We start from the raw sequence: 21764 nt of genomic DNA on the forward strand, positions 1-21764 counted from the left end.
TAAGATCAATGAATGTAATATTGTTTTGAACGTTTCTGTATTGAGGGTTGTTATGAAAATATAGAATGTCACTTTTGCTGTATTACTGTGGGAGTTTGTATGAATTGTCTCCTTGATGATTCTTTGTTGTTTGCATTTTAGACATAGATGACTGTATTAATGTCATCTGCCAGAATGGAGGACAATGTGAAGATAGATTGAATGGTTTTTACTGCAACTGCTCAAATGGCTATGATGGGGAATACTGTGAACAGAGAATCTGTGAATATGAAAAAGGTGTATGTTTAAGGAACACTGGTAACTGTGATGGCACAACAAACACTTCCTTTTCCTGTGGAAACAGGGGAACATGTTGCTTTAGTGAGCCAATAGGTAATTAGCAAGCAGCATTTTCAGTTATTTACAGAAGTTAACATTTTTATCGTACAAATTTGAAAAGCTTGGATATGATTTGAAGTTTGTATTTATATTTTCGATGTTTGTGAATATCTGTCTTTGCATGTAAAACAGGTGTTAATTATTAAGTTGACTGTATTGCTTTTTTTTTTTTTTTTTGATTATAATGATTAGGATGTGCTGAAACTCTCTGGATAGGAAAAAACATCCTTTAAAATTCCATAAGTTATCCCAATTGAATGTTTTAAAATGATTGTTCATTTGTCAGATACTGATTTCCTGCTGTCCTCTGGAAGATAAAACAGAAAAAAATCTTTTTATTATCAGATTTCAGTATTTATTCTTTTATTAACTTTTTTGAATAAATGTTTATTTTTTTATTCTAGAATGCTTGGTGAGAAAAGCAGATATTGTTTTCCTCTTTGATGCCTCTGGAAGTGTTGGCAGTGAGAACTTCGCAACTGGACTTGGTTTCATGGCTAGCATTGTAAACTACTGGCAGATTGGACCAGAACACATACAAGTCGGGGTTATAAGTTTCTCTAATAATGCAAAAGTTGAAGTCAGTCTGGGTCAATTCACAGATAACACACAGCTGCAGGAAGCTATACGTAACATCTTCTACTACAAGGGCAAAACATACACTGATCTTGCTCTGAAATTGCTGAATCAGATCATTCAAAGAGATGGCCGTCCAGATGTGCCAAGAGTAGGAATTGTAATTACGGATGGAAAGTCCACTAACAGTGGAGCCACAAAGGCAGCAGCTCGCTTAGTTCAACAAAATAAGGTCACCCTGTTTTCAATTGGCGTTGGAGGTGGAGTAGACAGGGACGAACTGAGAGTGATTGCTGGAAATGCATCTCGTGTGTTTGATGTCAATAACTATAATTTACTGGAAGAAGTCAGAAAACTAGTGGCGGTGGATGTTTGTGATGGTATTTATACAAAAGAAATATATTTCTTGCCTGTTTGTTTCTACTCACTATGTACATTCACAGCTTAAACTTACAAAAAGGATAGATAACATCCCAAATTTCTAAGTTAAGACAATTTTAATATTTAAAAAATGTAAAATGTGTGTTAAATAACAAAATAATCCAAACTGTATGTAAACATTATATAGAATACAACTTTTTTATTCCTTTTTTTTCAGTGACAAATAATACATGGCAAGGTAAGAAATGAATGTTTAAGATCATTTTTCTCTTTTGTACACTTTTATGGGCATATTTTATCAGTATTTTGTTTCATAATACTGGTTTTATATTCAATATGCTATCTTAAAAAAAAGTTTGACATTTAGTATAGAAGATGTGGCAAAAGCAAATCTTTAATGGATGTGATAAATTTCTTTATAATTAATTGTACACTTAACATATTGTTTGGTATTATGATAACTATGATAAGCAATGAGAACCATGTTCCTTATGCTTTCTATAGATGTTGATCAGTGTTATGGAGTGGTTTGTGAAAATGGTGGCACTCTGAAGTGTGTGCCTGCTAACAATACAGCTGAATGCATATGCCCCATAGGATTCTCTGGAACTTTCTGTGAAATAGGTGAGATATCGGCAAAATGTTAAATGTATAGTGACGTTATTTATACAAAGTCAGATTACTAGATGTATACTTTTTCAAATAGTTATGTCACCATTTTATGTAAATGGTTAATCATATTATCTTGTTTTAACAGTTCACAAATGAGTAAGATTTGAAATCCGATGCCAACAGTAGAATTTTAAGTCTATCAAATTGTCAGAGGCAAATAAATGTTTACAATGTCTACGATTTCTATTAGATATTGATTATTGTCCTGGAGTTACTTGTCAAAATGGAGGAGACTGCATTGAGTTGCAAGATGGTTTTCGGTGCCGCTGCCCTGCAGCATACACGGGAACATTCTGTGAAACAAAAGCTGGTATGTGATATAGGGATTCTTGTGAAAAACTAAGGATGGCACACATATTTTGCTAAATGCTCTATGACTTGGCCAAAATCAGCACCACTTTAGGTGGTAATTTGTACTAAAAGATATCATATGTTCATTCCCTCAGAAAAGTAAAAAATATTTGAGATGTTTTTTCATTGAATGATACAAGTTGAACAATCATAATGGACATTTAAGACATCTGAGATATCAAATCCATTATAATTTTACATAGATGAAGTTACGATTTAAGGTTCTGCATTTTTTTCAGTTATTGGAACTTGCATTGGTTATGGAGATCCACATTATAAAACATTTGATAAACAGATCATACACTTCCAAGGCACCTGTAAATACAATTTGGCTAAAAGCTGTGGTGCCTCACAAGCAAATCTCACTGACTTCTTGGTCTCTGTGGAAAATGAACATCGTAGGGGTAAAAAGGTGTCTTGGTTACGTCAAGTGGAAATAGAAGTCTTTGGGAATGTAATCCGGTTTGAAAAGAAAGGAAGGATCTTTGTGAGTAGATGTTATAATTTTCAAAGTGGTTTTTATGGTAGCTATTTTGATATTAATGAGTATAAATATAAGTATGTTCATTATGTGACGAGAAGTTAAATGTTCCATGGTTGTGTGTTAAATATTGATAAGGTGTAAGCACAATGTATCTTTTGTATAGCTGTAAATTTTGTTTGAAAACTTTTGTTTTGTATTTTTTTTCTAAAATCTTTGCAAAAGAAAGAAAAAACTAAGTTGTCATCTGACAATTTCATTTTTTATGGCAGGGGGGATTTTAATATGGCACTTATATGTTTTGATAAATGAAGCTGCCATTTATACAGTTTTTATGATAGCACAAAATTATTTTAGATCAATGATAAGAGGGTCCAACTACCAGCAACCTTGGCCAGTGGAAGGGTGTCATTAATCAAGATTAAAAGGAAAACCGTTCATCTTGTAACAGACTTTGGGATGAAAATTGAATACAATGGGAGAAGCAAAGTGGAAGTCCAAATTCCTGGACAATACCAGAACCTTATGTGTGGGATTTGTGGCAACTTTAATGGAAATAAAGCCGATGACTTCCTTCTTGCAAATGGAACTAATGTTAATGACAGAAAGAGAAAAGAGGCTTATGCACTAGTTGGTAACAGCTATGAAATCCCAGGAGCTGGTATTCCAGGGTATGTTTGATTGTGCACTGTGCCGCTCAGTTTGAAATACTAGCAGACTAAAAAACTTCATTGAATTTTGCTGTGAAAACCAGGTCTACTTACATATGGCTGCAGTAAACAGGCCATTGTTTAATTTAATATAGAGTTTGAAGTAATTAAAGTTTTAAATTTATGTTTCACTTTATTGTAAGTTGTCTTTTGGCTTTGCCTAACAAGATCTGCAAATAATGTCTTACATTACAAGGGGTTTATATCCCAAGTTTTATCATCAAAATGAAAACATTACAGGTGCAAGAAAGGCTCAGAAGATGACTGGATAGAATGTACAGATTCACAAAGGGAGCTAGTATCTTCAACCAATTACTGTGGCCTGATAAACGACACAAGCAGTGTTTTTAGACAGTGTATCAACAGTGGGAATTTAGACATTGAAGAGATCAAGTTCAGTTGTGAATTTGATGTTTGTGAATCATTTGCATATGGGATCTCTGCAGCAAAGGCAACTGCCTGCGAGCGCTTAGAAGGGTTTGCCTCACGCTGTGCAGAATATGGCATTTATGTCAAGTGGAGAAATGCTGCTAATTGCTGTAAGTGTGAAAAGTATTTATTATACCAAAAACATATTTTTGACTTACTTTCCTATAAAAATACATTTAAGAAGCATGGTAGAGAGGCCAGTGCATGAATGCATTTTTGCGAAACCATTCAATCATCTACAGAGCACCGTTTTTTTTCCAAATAAATATAAGATAGTGTTTTCCTTTTATCAATTTGACAACTTAAAGACCATTATCTGAATAAAGGAACCAAAGGGTACCATCAGTTGGCAGGATGGCTCCATTGCCTCAGCTTTTGTAAATTTGCCTTATTCCTTTGTGACCAATGGCCAATATCATGGTAACGTTGGTTGACAAAAAAAGTATACTTGTTTCTTTTCCAGATCCGATTTGTGGTAAGGATGAGGTGTATGACCCCGTGGCCCCAGCCTGCCCTGCAACCTGCAATACTCCAGCAGACAAATGTACAGTGGCTGGCACAGTGGAGGACTGCAAGTGTAAAGATGGCTATGTATTGAGTGGTGACACCTGTGTACCTGAGGACCAGTGTGGCTGTACAGATGGACAGGGAATTTATTACATGGTACACATTTTATCCTGCTGACTCAGATATTGTTTATTGTAATATATTTATTCTTATTTTAATATTAAAATGTAGGAAAATTAATTGTATGTGTATTTACAGATTGTACCTTTGTCACATGCATATTGTTTGAAACAGACATTCATGAGTTCAAATATGATTTGCCATGACATTAAATTTTACATTTAGCTTGGCCATTCATGGATTTCTGAAAACTGCACAGTGAAACACGAATGTGTGCGAGAAAATGGTACATCTTTCATTAGAGATACTCATTTACCCAGTTGTGATGTAAATGCCAGATGCAAGCTGAAAAATGGAATACGGGGATGTTATTGTAATTGGCCTTACAGAGGAGATGGTTACACTTGTAGAGGTAGGTTATAAGTACTAATTAACTAAATGTTAATTTAGAATAACTACCTGTTGGCTATGTTCCATTGAGATTTGTTTTATGATTGAGACTTTTCAGGTAATGTATTTCAGAAGAGTGATAAAACCATATTGCTTCTCTTTCATAGCCACAAAAACCTGCTGGATCTATGGTGACCCTCATTACCGAACCTTTGATGGAGTGAAGATTGACTTCCAAGGGACTTGTAGATACGATGCAGCAAAGAGCTGTCTTGCAAGTGGTTCAAATCTGACCAACTTTAGAGTAACTGTCCAACAAGAACACCGTGGACGAAGCAAGAAAGTTTCTTTCACACGCAATATTGAAGTGACTGTTGGCAATCATGTCATCACTCTTAAGAAAAGGAGAGTGGTTTTAGTAAGTAAATTTCATGATTAATGGATGTAGCTTTGTCCCATATAACTCAAAATTTGTCTTTTAATCTGTCTTGTTTTCTGAATTGCTCCAACAAATGCAGATATAGCTCTTTGTTATTTATCTGGATAATAGCCTGTTATTTACTTGTGTGGGTGATTGTGATTGTATTTTCTGACCAGTGATTGCACATAATATTCCTGATTGTAGGTTGATGGGGAAATGCAGAGTCTCCCTCGTGTGTTAAATATTGAAGGAGGAAAGGTACGCATAAGAAGATTGAGCAAAAAACGTGTGAGGGTGAGGACCACCTTTGGACTGAATGTGATATTTGATGGCAACACGAAAGCTTCTGTAAGGGTACCTGCTGAATACATGAACCAGATGTGTGGTATTTGTGGCAACTACAATGGAGATAAAACAGATGACCTTCGTCTGGCAGATGGAACAGATGTTAGTGGTGGCAGGAAGAGGGACATCTATCCACAAATTGGTAATAGCTATTTGGTTCCAGATCCATCAACAGTTGGGTAAGTCTGACTTGATCTACTGTTAATGATTGTAAAGATTATGCAGGAACTGAAATGTGAAAAATGTTCCATAACTCATTCTAAATATAGTAATATATAGTAATTTTTCAGCAAATTATAAAATGTTTTATTTTGTAATTACGTTAATATCAAAACTTCTTTCCTTTTGAAACTAGGTGCCAGGCAGGCAGTCCTGATGACTGGGTTGAGTGCGTAGGTAGTCAAAATGCTATAGTAGACAATGATGGTCACTGTGGCATTATGAACAAGAGTGATAATGTTTTCTCATCCTGTGTTGAAAGTGGTGTTGTGGATGTTGCTCAGTTATATGCTGACTGCCGGTTTGATGTGTGTCACGAGCTGATCTATGTTGATGAATCTTCAGCCAAGGAAGCAGCTTGTGAAGCTCTGTCAAATATGGCAGATCAATGTGCTGCAGCAGATCAAGCTGTGACATGGAGAGCTGCTACTAATTGCCGTATGTATTTTCTTCTTTTTTTCTTGTTCTAAAAAAATGAAAAAGGTGGTCAAATTTGAATGGGCCATTGTGAAGTTCTCAATAGTTTTTGGACATCAAATTTGTTTCATGTACCATACATGTATGATGGGGACAATGTAGGATACGTAATTTGAAAAAATAGTTTTCTTGTTATGCAATATTACAAACTGTTTTGAAATTAAACCTTGGTCATTGGCAAATGCATGTTTTGTTCTGTTTATAGCCCTGAGTTGTGGCAGTAATCAGGAGTTCAACCCAACTGCATCTGCCTGTCCTGCTACATGTCAAAATCCCAATGCTCCTGATGAATGTGAAGGAATCCCAGTGGAAGACTGTGAATGCAAAGAGGGCTATTTACTCAGTGGTGACACCTGTGTGGCTGCTGACCAGTGTGGATGTTCAGATGCTGAAGGAAATTACTATGAGGTGCTACACTCAGTTTGGCCAATATCATTGGAATTTTTAAGGGGATAAAGGGAAAAATGATCAAAATATTTGGAATTATGTATCAGTTATCTTTTTCTATTAGAAAAATTAAAAATGGCCCAAAATATGTAGTTTAAGTGTAGTGTCAAGCAGGTGATGCTGTATTTTTAGTTTGGGGAAAAAATGCAATTTTCAGTTGTGGGATTTTAGCTAACCCTTTTCCTGTTATCAGTTGATAACCAGATTAATGATTTTATGCAATGTTAGAAATATTTTTTACTATTATATACACACAAATACATAGTTCCCCCCCCCCTCAACCCTCCCTCAATGAATTGTATGGAGAAAGAATGCATTCTATGAGTGTAGGCCTTGTGAATGTATAACTAGAGGAGTTTTGTTTGATTTAAACACCTTAAGCTCACTCTACTATTTCCTTTAAAATATAAACAGGGAACACTTGACATGGTCAAGCTGAAATTTGGAATTATTAATTTTGAATTTCAGCTGGGAGAAAGCTGGCTCTCAACTGACTGCTTGACACATTATGCATGTGTGCATGAGAATGGTACATCCTTTATCAAGACCACAAATCGCTCAAGTTGTGATGCAAATGCACAGTGTACATTGTTGAATGGCAAACGAGGCTGTTATTGCACTCCACCCTATGAAGGAGATGGTTACAGTTGTATAGGTGAGTGAAATACTTAACATTTCATAGTATTGATTCATGGGGATTATAAATGTAATTATTGTTAAACTAATAGATAACTTTGCACCAGATGAGTTCACTTTCAGCAATATTATTTGCTCTGTTACAACTGTTATTTACTGTCATTATCACTGCTCACACAAGAGATTAATTGCAGTTTTGTGGTATGTATTTTCACAGAAACTGGTTCATGTATCTCAAGTCTGACCAACTTTGTGACATTTGATGAGGAAGCGTACCAATTTAATGGCACTTGCAAATACATGCTGGCTAGTTCATGTGGTAACTTGACTGCAGAACAGATGAGGTTTACAGTGCTTCAGAACAATGGACCATTAGGACTTGGTGTAGAAGTGAACATTTACAATCATGTTGTTACACTGGGGCCGGGTGAAATGGTGTGGGTGAGTTAGCTTTTTTTTTTTTTTTTTTTTTTTTTTTGGGGGGGGGGGGAGGATATCAATTTCCTTTGTTGATCTGATATAGTCATTTGTATGGTATATTTTGATATCAAGCTAGACACAAGGTAACAAATAACAGCATTGGTATTTTGTTGCAAAATGATTAACCTAGTGGTGGTGTATGTCAAGGAATCAAGTATAATTTTTTCAGATTTTTTTTTTGAAATTTTATTTTTAAATGAAAATGATAGTAATAATAATTAAATAAAAAATGACAAAAAGTTTTTGATAATCTTTATATATTATCAGTAAGATTGTTCATGGTTCCAAGAAGTTGTATGAAATAACAATTTTTAGTGATGTTAATCACTTACTTGGGAAGAAAGAGTTATTAAAAACAGCTGTTTTGCTCATATCCCAAGAGCATCATCAGGCTGAATCCCCACAGGTCTTTGGGTGTATATCAGCCTGTGAACTATTAGCTGGAGAGAAACAATGGACCAGGAGGACAGTTAAAGAAGCATAACACATCAGACAACAGGCCCCAACCCTAAATAGAGATAAGGGACGCCAGCCTGATGATACTGTTGTGACAAGAGCATAATGTAGTGTGCCATATAAGTCTTTGTTCCAAAGTAAGTGATTAACATCACTAAAATTCACTAGGTAATATATTTACATAATTATCTTGTTTTTATAAAGGTTGATGGATTGAAAATCAACTATCTACCCAGGATGATTGCAGATGAAAAAGTGAAGATTGAACTCTTGACAAGAGGCCAGGTGAGATTGTCTAGTGGTCCTGCTTTTGAAGTGATGTTCAATGGAAACAGTGCTGCTATCCGCGTACCAGCTGGATACAGAAACAGAGTTTGTGGACTATGTGGGAACTTCAATGGAGATAAAATGGATGACTTGCTGCTGAGAAATGGAACAAATATCAGTAGTGGAAGAAGTCCTAGTGAAATATGGGCTTTAGTTGCTGGAAGCTATGAAGTGTCTGGTGGAGCTGCAGGGTTAGTGAAAACATTAATTTTTAAAATTAATTTGTATCATTAGCATTGTAGTCTCCAATTTGATATGTAGAATTGGTGTTTGTGATTTTGAGAATGGAAAAAATATAGTCTCCCTTTTTTCTCAAAAGTATAAGATGACAAAGTGTTAGATGAAGAATGTACATTTTTCAACAATCCAATGGTGCCTGTTTATAGTTCTTGTATCAAAGATCTGTTCCTTTTTAAAGACTTTTTTTCTATTCATTACAGTTGTAGACCTGGAAATCCTATACCACCAGGTACTTGTACAGCAGAACAGCTTATCAATGTCACTTCTTCTGAATACTGTGGACTGATAAACGACACAACAAGTGTCTTCTCCCAGTGTATAAATAGTGGATATTTGCAAACTGCTCGTATCTACCAGGCATGCGTGTCTGACGTTTGTGGAGGACTTCAACACAGCGGGGCTCTTGCTAAAGTAAAAGCTTGCAACCATCTTGATAGTTTTGCAAGCCTTTGCTCCTCCAATAGATTCCAAGTTACATGGAGACAGGCAGCTAATTGCCGTAAGTTAGTCTTGAAGTGTCCATGGTTTCAATTAAAAACCTGGTTGTGAGTCACAGATGACTTTAACAAACAAGTGATGTTAAAACAAAATATTTAAAAATTCCTAAATGTTCAATATTTATTTATGCTAAAATACTATTCATTTCTTTATACACAAAACAAACTTGGTGTATGAAAGAGACTTTTTTCTTATCTTTATAGCTCTTCTATGTCAAGCAAATGAAGAATATGACAGCACATCTTCGTCTTGTCCTGCAACTTGCATTAATCCCAGAGCTCCAGAAAATTGTAGCAAGGCAACGGTGGAAAGGTGCCAATGCAAAGAAGGCTATTTACTCAGTGGTGCCACCTGTGTCCCCGAAGACCAATGTGGATGTTCAGATGATGAAGGAAACTATTATGCTGTGAGTTTATAATCATAGCAGCTAGTGTGAATCAAAAATTCTACTTGCAAAAATTAGTATTCTTTGTCAGTGTGATAAAAACTTACAGAAAATTACTTTTTACATCACATATAAACACAGAATTATTCTACAACAATCATACTTGTAAGACTTGAAACATTCTCTATTGTTTAAGATTTAATTTTTCCTTCACAAGCTGGGACAAAGCTGGTTATCATCAGACTGTGCAATACAATATCAGTGCAAAAAGGTAGATGTGGAATCTGTGATAGTTACGGGTGACAGGAGGCCTTGCCATCCCAATGGTAAATGTGGTATGGTGGACTTTGCACGTAAGTGTATCTGCCCACCACCGTACAGTGGAGATGGATACTACTGTATTGGTAAGAGTTGTCTTTGTTTTAATTTTGTATCAAAGGTTAATCTTATGAAAGATATGTTAGTAAGTGTGAATCAGTTAAATACTATTGTTTTAATAGAAGGTTCTACATTTTCAAAGCCTTAATAGTAGTTCTTTTTTAATTTTTAATTTTTCTGTATTTTTGTACAAGTAAACTACATTTAAAAGTCTTTTTGTCAGATCAAAGCCTGGAAACCAAACAAGGAATCCTGTCGCTAATTATATCACATGCATTGTATGTTAAAAATATTCATATTATATTGAGATTATTTAGGTTAAAAAAGTTAAGGCCTAGCTGAAGTGGTCTAATATTTTGGTTTCTGCAAAATTTACCTCCGTGTCACTGAAAATATCATTTCTGCCCAATTCTTTTTAGCCCCTAATGTGACAGCTGAAGAAACTCAGTACTTTAGCCGTGGTGGTCATGTCCTGGTGGCATGTCAAAGGACTGGGAACTGGTCTGAAACAGTGATAGCATCTTGGAGCATCTATAAGACTGACAGAATGGAATGGATCAGTGTTATGCCAGGTAAAGATTAAAAGGATCCAGAGATTCAGTATTTTATTAATGTCTGGACGTGCTAGTCTATTTCATCTTCGTGATCGAAAAAAGGTATGCAGATTATGGAATATATTCCAACTTAGATTTTTGAAAATGCTTTCTTTGTGAAATAAATGATATGATTATCAGTTATCATTAATGAAATTAGAAAGCAGTGTTTTTTCTAAATAATTTTTAAAGGAAACAAGTATGAAATTGGAACAACTGGTCTGATTATCAAGAACAGCACAGACAAAGACAGTGGGTTATACAGGTGTGCTGCATCAGAAGGAAACTTTACAGCAGATACAGAAATACAGGTTAAGATTGGAGGTATGGTAATTAAAAGATAGTGTTTGTTAAAAAGTTTATTCCTGAAATAACCTGATCTTTCAAAGGAACCAAGAATATCTGTGACTTTTATTAACATTATCTCAATATAAGTACAATATTTCTTTAAAAAACTAATTTTGCAGATGGCTCTTCCCACCTAATAGTGACAGTATTATAGTCTATTCGCATGCACACATACAGTTAGTGTGATGCAAAAACGCATGCTAGTCTCCTGTTTGCATGGATAATGCACTGTAAAGTACTTCACATATAAGATATTATAGAAATGCTTAACACTTACATTCATGGAATATTTTAGAGAGGCAAGCTGGATAGACATTAGTCAGAAGATAGAGTTTGAAGTTATTTTTTGGTACTGGTATTTTTGCCTCAAACCCTTTTTTATACTGCTTCAACCCCATAAGATTTATTAGCAAGGACAAGGACAAAAGCAATATATAGGCCCTTTTTACAGTCCCTTTAATTGATAGGATGAGGGAAACAATTTTTGAAAATGACATGCATTTTTTGTGAATATTTAGGTTTGCCTGAAGTATGGGGTCCACCCACTAGTGGAGCTGTGGCTGAGGGGGACAATGTAACATTGACTTGCTTTGGAGAGGGAATATCAACTATTATGTGGTACAAGGTATGTGATTCAGGAAATAGTCACAATAGGAACTTTTTTCAGATTAATATAATGTTTAATATAAATATATATATGTATGTATTTTAAGTAGTAAATTCAAACACTTTAGCTCTGTTTTCAAATTGCTTAAGTTCAGTTTCTGAACTCTTTGATAGCAAACAGTCCATTCTTTAGCAAAGGCAAGTAGTCCATGCAAAATTTCAAAGCAAAGACAAATTTCCTTGGCATCTAACTGGGTATGACACTGACCAAATTTGACATATTATCTAGGGAATGGTGGAGAGTCCACTCACTGCCAGCTCCAAGTACAGCCTTAGTTCTAATGGCCATGCACTGACCATTCTGGCTGCAGCAGCAGAAGATGATGACATGTACATATGTGTGGCAAGGAATTCCTATGGTACTATCAGGTCCCAGGCCACTTTGACAGTGATTGGTAAGTGATGTTTCCCGATTACCTTATGTGCACTTAAATGGTAAATGTACTGAGATACCTAGGAGTAATTGTCAGTATTATAAACTCTCTTATAGCAAGGGCATTATGAAGTCCAATTCAACTGTTTTAGAACCAGGTGCATTGCTGATAAATTTTATTAACAGGTGTGTTATGCAAAATAAATAAGAAATTGTGTAGGTTGATATAATTTAGATAAATTTTATCTCATTTTTCTGGCACACAAGCTGACAGTGCGTCTTCAAAGTCATGCGAAGTAAGAGATCAGTAAAGTAACTTTTTATAATTAAAAGGGTGTGATTACTATAAATGGTACAATTTTTATTTTCAGCTCCAGTTGCACCATACTACAAGATCCTTCTGAATGGAACATTCACAAGTCAGAACAATAGCCATGCTGTACTGCCCACAGATTGTATGAACTACTACATCTCTCATATCTATGAACTCTTTACCAGTACACTTCAGGCCTCCATTGGGGTGGTAGAGAAGATGCCACAATGCAGCAACTTGGTCAACTTGACATTAGAAATGGGAAATGTGGATTTGAGCAACAATGTTACTGAGGTGAAAAATAATTATTATTTATTGAATTGTGTTTTATAAGATTCGTTGTAAGATTCATTTATGTGTTATTTTTTAATATCAGTGCAAAGTAATTTGAAATGGCACTTAATTCTGCGTTTTGGCTTGCTTACGAGTATTTTTTTATGTTAAATAATGTTTAATGTAACTTTTATAGAAAGCTTATTATTGTTTCATAGGCTCAAAATAATGAAACATGAAAAATATCACTTACAACAATTCAAATATAATACCTTCATTTCAGGCATATTTCAGTGGAGAAATTGTATTGCGCTCTCCTAAGCCCACAAGACAGATGGAAACCTGTGGCTTTGCCTTATCCACCATTTTGACTCTTCCCATCAGCCCTGTGGCCAAATTCATCAAAGTAAATGACAGCAATGAGTGTGTTGGTATAGAGCTGAATCCACCAAGTCTCCATGAAGGTGGTAAAATGTGGATGTGCCCAGCTGGGCACAACTTCATTGAGTCAGCATTGGAATGCCCATATGGTAAGCTTGTACATGTATACTATAAAAGCAGTCTTATAGTTGCATGCAAGTACATGTATTTTTGTATTTATTTTTGTTTGAGTAGAGGCCTAGATGCTTTCTTGAATGCTAATCAGCTAATATATGATTCAATGATAATTTTGTTGATTTGACTTGTATTTAATCACTAAAAGGTCACAGTTTAGATAATGTAAGTTTAGACACATCAGTGCATGGTCATTGAAGTTGAAGTACATTTTTAAAAGTCAACCTTAAACTTTGTAACCTTTAGATCAACTGAGTAATAAAACACCATTACCTACTACACATATCTATACTGGTACGAGTATTCCACCAACAGGTTAGTAAATGTTCAGCCCTTTTATTTTGCCACACTCTCAGGAATGATGTCTTTAAAACATATTGGATCCACATAAAGATGGCACAATCAACAGATGTAACAATTGTAACAACTGGCAGTGGTGCTGGTAACAGGGTTTAAATGATTATATGCACTCATCACTTTTTTAGGTGTCGTGTATACTTTTTTAGTTTACTATTAATTGTTGCCAGAATTTATTTGGTGGTGGTTGCTTTCTTAACTGGGTGTAGTAAGGTCTATAGATGACAGCAGGTGATTGATATACATTGGAATTAAATAAGCAGACAGGGTAAAAATACATCAGTGGAATTGCTTGAACACGCAAGTGGTAGCAATCTGTGATAGAAATGTACCATCTCTGAAAAAATAAGCACAGTAAGATAAACTGAGGAGTTACAAGAGGTAAACTTAGGGCTCATGGTTCTATATTTTTACACATGATCATGGCAGATTTTCAGGGTTCAGGATTTCAGGGTTTCCAACTTGCACTTTTTTAAATGGTGACTTCCACTGACTGCATACGTTCTTTTATTGATTGCATTTTGAACAACAGATCTACACATTTTGAGTGCTGTTATTTGGAAATCCTGAATTACTGTATAAGATTTGCATTAGAGACACTCATACAGCAGTTGCAGTGGCATGGCCACCTTAGGTGTAAATCCAGGCTTTCAACTATTTCACACACAATGGAAATGGTTTCACAAGGTTGAAGTGGCACATACTCCTCTTTTTCAGATTGGTACACATTCATTGTTACAAAATTGCAATTTTGTTGCATTTTCTGAAAAATGAGTAATGTAAGATTTTTTATTGTTATATTTGAATTAATTCATATATAACAGAATGGATGTTTTTGTTCTTTTTTTTATACCAAGATGATTGTTTTATTGATAATGTATCTGAAATTGATAACATTTTGATAACAATGACAGTTGCTAAACCTTACATATTTCCTTTTCTTTTAGTGACAAATATCACAGAGATAGCTACAACACGACCTCCTCCAACTGTGCCACCAGTGGAAGGTAAGTATTATTATATAAGTAATGAAAAGTCATAATTCTGTATATAACAGACATGAGCTTGGGTCCCACGATAAATTATCGGAGGTTTTTTTTTAACCCAGGCTCATGTCTGATATACATGTAAGTAAGACCAATACAAATTCATTACTTTCAGTTATTACAAGCATTTGATTAGTTCAACTGACAACAAATTGACAAAGGTGGCTCATGTTTGTTACAATTTTAAGATTTTTACCTGTGTCCAACTATAGATAGGTCAATATAGGTTTTCAAAAAAGATATTGCTTATTGATATCAAAATTCCGATTATGCATGTCATTTTATAAATCATATATTAAATTCTTTTTTTTTTTTTGTTCTTTTTTGATATACAGAACAACCTGGGGTTTGCACTGCCTTTAGTGGAATCAACTACATGACCCTGGATGGCCAAATCATTTCTTTCCAAGGGACTGCTAAGTACCAGTTCATCAGTTTGTGTGGAGTCTCCTCAGACATGAATAGATTCCAAGTTGCCACGAGAACGGAGACTATTGTTGGAATAAGCAGAATGGAGTATAAAATCATTGTAGAAACTTCAGTTGACAATAACACCATCGTGTTTGGCATTGGAAAGTCTGTTAAGGTAATTGATTTAATGGGAAAGTTCTTTCAGTGTTCAACTGAGTGTGAGTGTTACTGTATTTGAACTAGCTGCGTGGATTAAGAGTAGAAGAAAAATAGTTTTCCAGTCGATCTTTTTCTCCAAAATACCCTACCCTCATGCCTATAAATAGGCATTTACACATGGGCACATTTATGCGTGCACACATACATGTACCAAAAGAATGGGTAGAATTATAGATCACTGTCATTTTAATACAAACACAGGTAACTAATCCAAATGCATTATTTTCAACTTTAAAGATAATTCGGGAGATATTCATTGTCAATTATCCATCATGTAGGGAATGCTACTTCTGACATAATGGAATGTTTTTGTAGTATATAAGATGTCTTGCTCTTTCTTTTTTCTCACAGGTGAACAGTGAACTTGTATTAGCTCTACCTTACACCATACCAGGTACAGGTGTTAACATCACCTACAACTCACAGGGTCAGATACAGCTGGTCACTACAGCTGGGTTTATGGTTACTTACGATGGTGACCAAATGCTTAAGGTCATGGTACCAAGAAAATATGCTTCAGGAACCTGTGGCATATGTGGAAATTTTGATGGAGATAAGACCAATGATTTGAGGCTGGCCAATGGAACTGATGTCAGCAATGTTGGTGAAAATATACAAAATGTGTATGCACAGATAGGCAACAGTTATCGCATTCTTGACCTGCAGTTCAGGTAAATTACTTGACTCATGTCATGCTAACTGGTCATGATTTTCATGATACATGTACTTAACCATAATAACAAATTATCACTTTTGTTTCATCATGAGAAAATTCCATTCAATTTGATAAAATTTATTTACACTGAGGGAGGGAAGAGGAGGGGACATATAAGTTATTTGGTTAATAGCATGTGTGCTCTATTGTTTCAGTCATTTTGGTGAAGCTGAGCCTGTTCCCAACATTACATGCACAGTGGATCAGTTAGACATGGCAAAAACAACCGAATACTGTGGACTGTTGAGAGATAGCAGTAGCGTGTTCTCTGAATGCATCCACAATGCTAACATTGATATAGAAGGCATGTACAGTCTCTGCCAGGCTGATGTGTGTGCTGAACTTGGTGTAAACAACACAGGCAGAGCCAAGCAGATGGCCTGTAAAGTCCTGGAGACATTTGCAAGCGAGTGTAGAAGATATGGCTACACTGAAGCATGGAGGAGTGTCTCAAATTGCAGTGAGTATGGATTTGTTCTTTTTTTTAATTTTTTCTGCTTCCAACTTATGGTGATTACTAAGTGACACTGTCCAAAAATGTAGGTTAAGGATGAAACCTGGCATGATCCAGTTATTCCCTACATATTATTTCAATGACATTTATTTCGTAGCTTTAAGGGTACAAGATACATGCAGACCATCTGTATTGTTATTAGACACAAACTGTAAAATTTATTAATTTCATCAACTGGTGATGTTTTCTTTAGGCTTATCCTGTGGTCCAAATGAAGTATACTCAACTAGTACCACCTCCTGTCCAGCCACATGTCACAGTCCAAATGCTGCTGGGGACTGCACCTCACTACCAACAGAGGGCTGTGCCTGTGAAAATGGGTACATTCGAAGTGGCTATCGTTGTGTGCCTGAGAGTGAATGTGGATGCACTGACAGCTTTGGGAACTATCATGAGGTATTTTAGGATTAAGTTGAGTCCTTGTTTACTACGTGTAGTTGGGAAAGTGCCTGCTTTTTCTCTTTTACTTTGTTATTACTAGTTCATGGAAAGCATGGCAAGTTGGTCGTTACTGTGTTGCTTTCTCCAGTCATTATTTTCTATAAAGCTTTTATTCTAAAGGCACTGCTGTGAATTAGGAGTAGTTAGCATGGAATTGTAAACTTATAATACTTGACTTGGTCATGTCCATGAGTCACATGTTAGTTTGATATTTACAAGCAAACACCTGTTGATGGTAGAGCCTTTTAAAGGTTTTGACTTATTACTTATATAATACAAAATAAAGGTCTTTTTGATACTTGTTTTTAACTTATTTATGCTTCACCGTAAGATAGAATAATGAGGACATCAACACAGAACTTGTTTTCTTTTTGCATCAATAATCTTTATTTTTAATAAGTATTAACTTTTCCTGGATTTCTAAACTCTAGTTGAATGAATACTGGATGTCAGAAGACTGCTCAACATGGCATGGATGTGAACTGAGGATGGGACAACCTTCTATTGTGGCAAACAATGCCAGCTGTAACTCACAGTCTGAGTGCAGAGTTGTGGATGGAATCCGAGGATGTTATTGTGCTGCAGAAGACGACATTGGTAGTGGTGACATGTGTACAGGTTGGAAAGAGTCTCACTAGTTTCTTTGAGAAAAGGAATATTAATTAGTCAACTTGAAATAAGAAAAAATAAAAATCATTAATTAAACAATAAATTATCAAATTGTGCGCATATTTAGATATTCTATAGTGGCTATTTAATAGTGCATGTAGATGTAAGGTTGTTCTGAAGTATGTTTGCATTGATGATAAAAGATTCTTACCTCAGTCATGTGAAATGTTTTCAAATTATATGAACCTTTAACTAAAGAGCAGCATTGATCACTTTTATTTACATATTTTACCATATGAAAAAATTTGCTGTATTTTCCTCTTATTCTAGATACCAGACAAAATTAGCTAAAATAGCATAGGATGATGTACATGTACGCCTTTTTCTGTTTTTATTTTCAGCTGGATCAACATGTATGGCTTATGGAGATCCACATCTCATAACCTTTGACCAGACCTTTATGAGCTTCAGAGGCAATTGCACTTACAATTTTGTCCTTCCCCTGTCTAATACGGACTACCCAGTCAACATTTTTGTGACATATGAGTCGGAAGACAAGGGCCTGGATATTGCCCCTATTGAGAGGGTTGAGGTGGAGTTTACTGGATTGCCAAATGTCAAAATCCATAAAGACTACACTGTTCAGGTACGAAAGTTGTGTCTTTGATGATTTGATATGGTAATTACTCAATCTTTTTAATGGGTGAAAATTGTGAATTTTACAGATACTGTATTTTTAGTCATAAGTTCTTAACATTACAACATTCGTTTTGAGTGTAAGCAACAAAATGAAAAAGCAGGCTACTTATAGTTCTGTTCTATGCAGTAAAAGCACCACAAATGTTTTATAGAAACATCATTTTGTGATTATAGAATTACGATATGTATCTAAAAGTTTGATAATTAAAAAGATCAAGTAATTACCATATTCTTTGTTGAGAAATTTTAACTTTTCTTGGTATGATATATCATGATAGTTTATGAATAGAGTAATGGGAAGTAAAATTTCAAAGAAAATTATAATACAGTTAGTCAGCAGGTTATATGAAAACCTTAAGTTTCTGTAGTTATTATATTACTGTATAAGAACAGCTCCTAGCTCAGTTTTTACTTGTAGGTGGGTGGAATAACTAGGACAGTACCATTTAGCCTACAGAGAGAAAATGACAGACATAATGTATACATGGGTCCCCAGAATACAATTTATGTTGAATCTTTGTGGCAGAACTCTACTGGTGACTCCTTGATTTTGGTAATGGGTTTTAATAAGCAACTTGGCAAGGTTTCCATTTCCTTGCCCACTGTAAGGTTTAGTGAAAAGTTGACTGGATTATGTGGCAACTTCAATGGCCTGAAAGAAGATGATTTGTACCTGAGGAATGGAAGTGCTGTCACTTCAAACAGGAACCTGACGAAAGAAGAAATCTATTCCATGGTTAGCAAAAGCTATATGTTGTCACAAAGGTAGGTAACTGTTCACAAATACTGAATGCTTTTGTATTTGAATTTAGCATTTATGGGCCTTCACTTCAGCACCATATCAGCACCTTTTCATCTGGCATATGTAATAATTTGAATTAATTATGATTTTCAAAGATTCAAAGGTAACAAAAATAAATTTATCAGTGTTTGTGAATTATGTGTGCCAGTACAATAAGTATAAATTTAATATGTTGATGTATAATTTACTTATTGTAACATTTCAAATTAGTTGTGCACAAGAAACAGCAGATTTCCAGTGCTCTGAAAATGAAATGCAGCTTGCAGCAACAACGAAATTCTGTGGTTTAATCAAGAACAATCGTAGTGCAGCATTTGCAAGCTGTGTAATGAGTGGAAAAGTGGATGTGGACCAAATGTACTATGCCTGCACCAAAGACGTTTGTAAAGCTCTGAGAAATGGTGATTCTGAAACTGCTAAAGCGGCTGCTTGTAGGAGTTTGAAGGTGTTGGCAGCTCAGTGTCCAAGAACAACTTATGGAGAACAATATTGGACTTTAGCACAATGTGGTATGTATATAAATTAATTGATATTTTCAGTTTTTTCTTATTTCTTAATTGTAAAATAGCTAAGTAAACTTTGCCTGATATAAAATTCTTTATACATGTTGTGAAAACAAGGTAAGAAATGTCAATCTAATTCTTTCACATATGTATTCATGTAGTGTTGCAATTGAATCTTTAGATATAAATAAAAGCAAAATAGTTAAAACAGAACTTATTTGCTAACTAGACAAAAAAATGTTTTTTGTTGAAGAACCATCCTGTGGTGAAGATGAAGTGTTCAGATCCAGCACCTCTGCCTGCCCTGCTGCATGTGCTAATCCTGTTGCCCCACTGACATGCAAGAAGGCAAATGTGGCAGGTTGCATGTGTAAACCAGGATATCTTCTGAGTGGGACAAAGTGTATACCAAAGTCTCATTGTGGATGTGTGGATTCTTGGGGCAACTACCACCAGGTATGTACATGTACAAATACATACACCAGCACACACATTCAGGGGCACCCACACAAGATTTGTAACTTGTTATTTGTAGGATTTTAATTGCTGACTGCTTGGTCAGAATTGATTAGCTATGGTCTCTATTTCTAAAGCATCTATGTATTAGTCCCAGAGTAGTTGTTGTTTTACTCCCTGGCTTTTTTTTTATGTACAGACACAGATGTGTCTGTACATATAGCCATCATCTGCGTCTGTCGTCGTCGCCGTCGTCGTCGCCGTGCACTTTTACTGATAACACGATAAGTGGAAAACCATTTTACCTTTTGACTTGAAACTTGCAGAACTGATGAATATTCATAATACGCAGGTCAAGTTAGAAAATCAGCATGATCGGGTCACTTTTAGGGAATTTATGCTGTTTTTTCACTTTTTTCAGCATATATGCAGCACCGATAACACGATAAGTGGAAAACCATTTTACCTTTTGACTTGAAACTTACAGAACTGATGAATATTCATAATACACAGGTCAAGTTCGAAAATCAGCATGATCGGGTCACTTTTAGGGAATTTATGCTGTTTTTTCACTTTTTTCAGCATATATGCAGCACCGATAACACGATAAGTGGAAAACCATTTTACCTTTTGACTTGAAACTTACAGAACTGATGAATATTCATAATACGCAGGTCAAGTTCGAAAATCAGCATGATTGGGCCATTTTTAGGGAATTTATGCTGTTTTTTCACTATTTTCAATATAAATACAACACTGATAACACAATATAAGAAAAACGGATTGGCCAATTGTAATTATACTCACAGGAGTGGTCAATCTTACTAAAACGCAGGTTGAGTTCGAAAATCAGCATAATCGGGCCATTATTTTAGAAGTTATACTGTTTTTCACATTTCCTCAGATTCAATTATTAGGCATGTTAACAGTCTCATAATTTAACTAATAAGATGCCTAAAAGTGTTTGTTTGATATTTCCTGCATCTTTACAACATTGTTAGTTGATTATGTAAAAAACATGGTAAACTTGTTATCATGTATTGTGTAACAAAGTGTCAAAAATGGAAATAAACTCATATCATTGCAGTTTGTCAGATTCAATCATCTACTATGTTCAGAATCTCAGAATGGAGGAAATTGGACATTTAACACTGTTCTATTGATACTTTTCCCATCTCATCAATTTTCTTAGTTGGTCATATAAAATGGCAGTAAAATGTTTATTTTGTTTTATGTTAAAAAAGTGTTAAAAATGGAAATAAACCCATTTCAGAACAGTGCTGTCTTGTTCAAATTGACCTCAATTTACAAATAGTTTAATTTTTTTTCCTGAACATTCTTTGTAATGAATACCTTGTGTTTTTAGCTGGGAGAAAAATGGATGTCAGTCAATTGCTCCATGCAATGGAATTGTGAAAAGGTTAATGGAACTGCAGTAATTACAGATACTTCAGTTCAGTGTGACAGTAATGCAGAGTGCTCTGTCAGGGAAGGAACCAGAAACTGCTTCTGTAGGTCACCTTACACAGGCAATGGCTTTACGTGCACAGGTAAGAATATTACATCA

General features: G+C 35.2%; 1 protein-coding gene across 2 annotated transcripts in view; it reads left to right on the forward strand.

The window, feature by feature from the left end:
* The window catches only part of LOC106155583 (uncharacterized), a 106468-nt gene that overhangs the window by 58052 nt on the left and 26652 nt on the right, over nucleotides 1–21764 (forward strand). Inside the window, exons 74-111 of one of the 2 annotated variants that reach the window (XM_087004879.1) lie at nucleotides 142–372; nucleotides 783–1334; nucleotides 1553–1573; nucleotides 1840–1959; nucleotides 2198–2317; nucleotides 2598–2845; nucleotides 3197–3510; nucleotides 3790–4088; nucleotides 4442–4641; nucleotides 4831–5017; nucleotides 5163–5413; nucleotides 5621–5940; nucleotides 6117–6418; nucleotides 6663–6865; nucleotides 7373–7559; nucleotides 7758–7981; nucleotides 8681–8994; nucleotides 9244–9542; nucleotides 9745–9947; nucleotides 10144–10330; nucleotides 10724–10876; nucleotides 11090–11221; nucleotides 11764–11870; nucleotides 12141–12306; nucleotides 12656–12891; nucleotides 13154–13400; nucleotides 13672–13740; nucleotides 14730–14789; nucleotides 15164–15414; nucleotides 15810–16129; nucleotides 16329–16633; nucleotides 16881–17083; nucleotides 17560–17746; nucleotides 18139–18383; nucleotides 18855–19201; nucleotides 19449–19747; nucleotides 19995–20197; nucleotides 21564–21747. In XM_087004879.1, the coding sequence (XP_086861005.1) occupies nucleotides 142–372; nucleotides 783–1334; nucleotides 1553–1573; nucleotides 1840–1959; nucleotides 2198–2317; nucleotides 2598–2845; nucleotides 3197–3510; nucleotides 3790–4088; nucleotides 4442–4641; nucleotides 4831–5017; nucleotides 5163–5413; nucleotides 5621–5940; nucleotides 6117–6418; nucleotides 6663–6865; nucleotides 7373–7559; nucleotides 7758–7981; nucleotides 8681–8994; nucleotides 9244–9542; nucleotides 9745–9947; nucleotides 10144–10330; nucleotides 10724–10876; nucleotides 11090–11221; nucleotides 11764–11870; nucleotides 12141–12306; nucleotides 12656–12891; nucleotides 13154–13400; nucleotides 13672–13740; nucleotides 14730–14789; nucleotides 15164–15414; nucleotides 15810–16129; nucleotides 16329–16633; nucleotides 16881–17083; nucleotides 17560–17746; nucleotides 18139–18383; nucleotides 18855–19201; nucleotides 19449–19747; nucleotides 19995–20197; nucleotides 21564–21747 (8496 nt within the window). The remainder of the gene's footprint in view (nucleotides 1–141; nucleotides 373–782; nucleotides 1335–1552; nucleotides 1574–1839; nucleotides 1960–2197; nucleotides 2318–2597; nucleotides 2846–3196; nucleotides 3511–3789; nucleotides 4089–4441; nucleotides 4642–4830; nucleotides 5018–5162; nucleotides 5414–5620; nucleotides 5941–6116; nucleotides 6419–6662; nucleotides 6866–7372; nucleotides 7560–7757; nucleotides 7982–8680; nucleotides 8995–9243; nucleotides 9543–9744; nucleotides 9948–10143; nucleotides 10331–10723; nucleotides 10877–11089; nucleotides 11222–11763; nucleotides 11871–12140; nucleotides 12307–12655; nucleotides 12892–13153; nucleotides 13401–13671; nucleotides 13741–14729; nucleotides 14790–15163; nucleotides 15415–15809; nucleotides 16130–16328; nucleotides 16634–16880; nucleotides 17084–17559; nucleotides 17747–18138; nucleotides 18384–18854; nucleotides 19202–19448; nucleotides 19748–19994; nucleotides 20198–21563; nucleotides 21748–21764) is intronic. The other variant, XM_087004880.1, reaches the window with a different exon arrangement.

The sequence above is a fragment of the Lingula anatina genome, chromosome 2 (genome assembly GCF_051362555.1).
Source record: "Lingula anatina isolate TDL-2025a chromosome 2, LinAna3.0, whole genome shotgun sequence".
Classification (NCBI taxonomy): Eukaryota; Metazoa; Brachiopoda; class Lingulata; order Lingulida; family Lingulidae; genus Lingula; species Lingula anatina.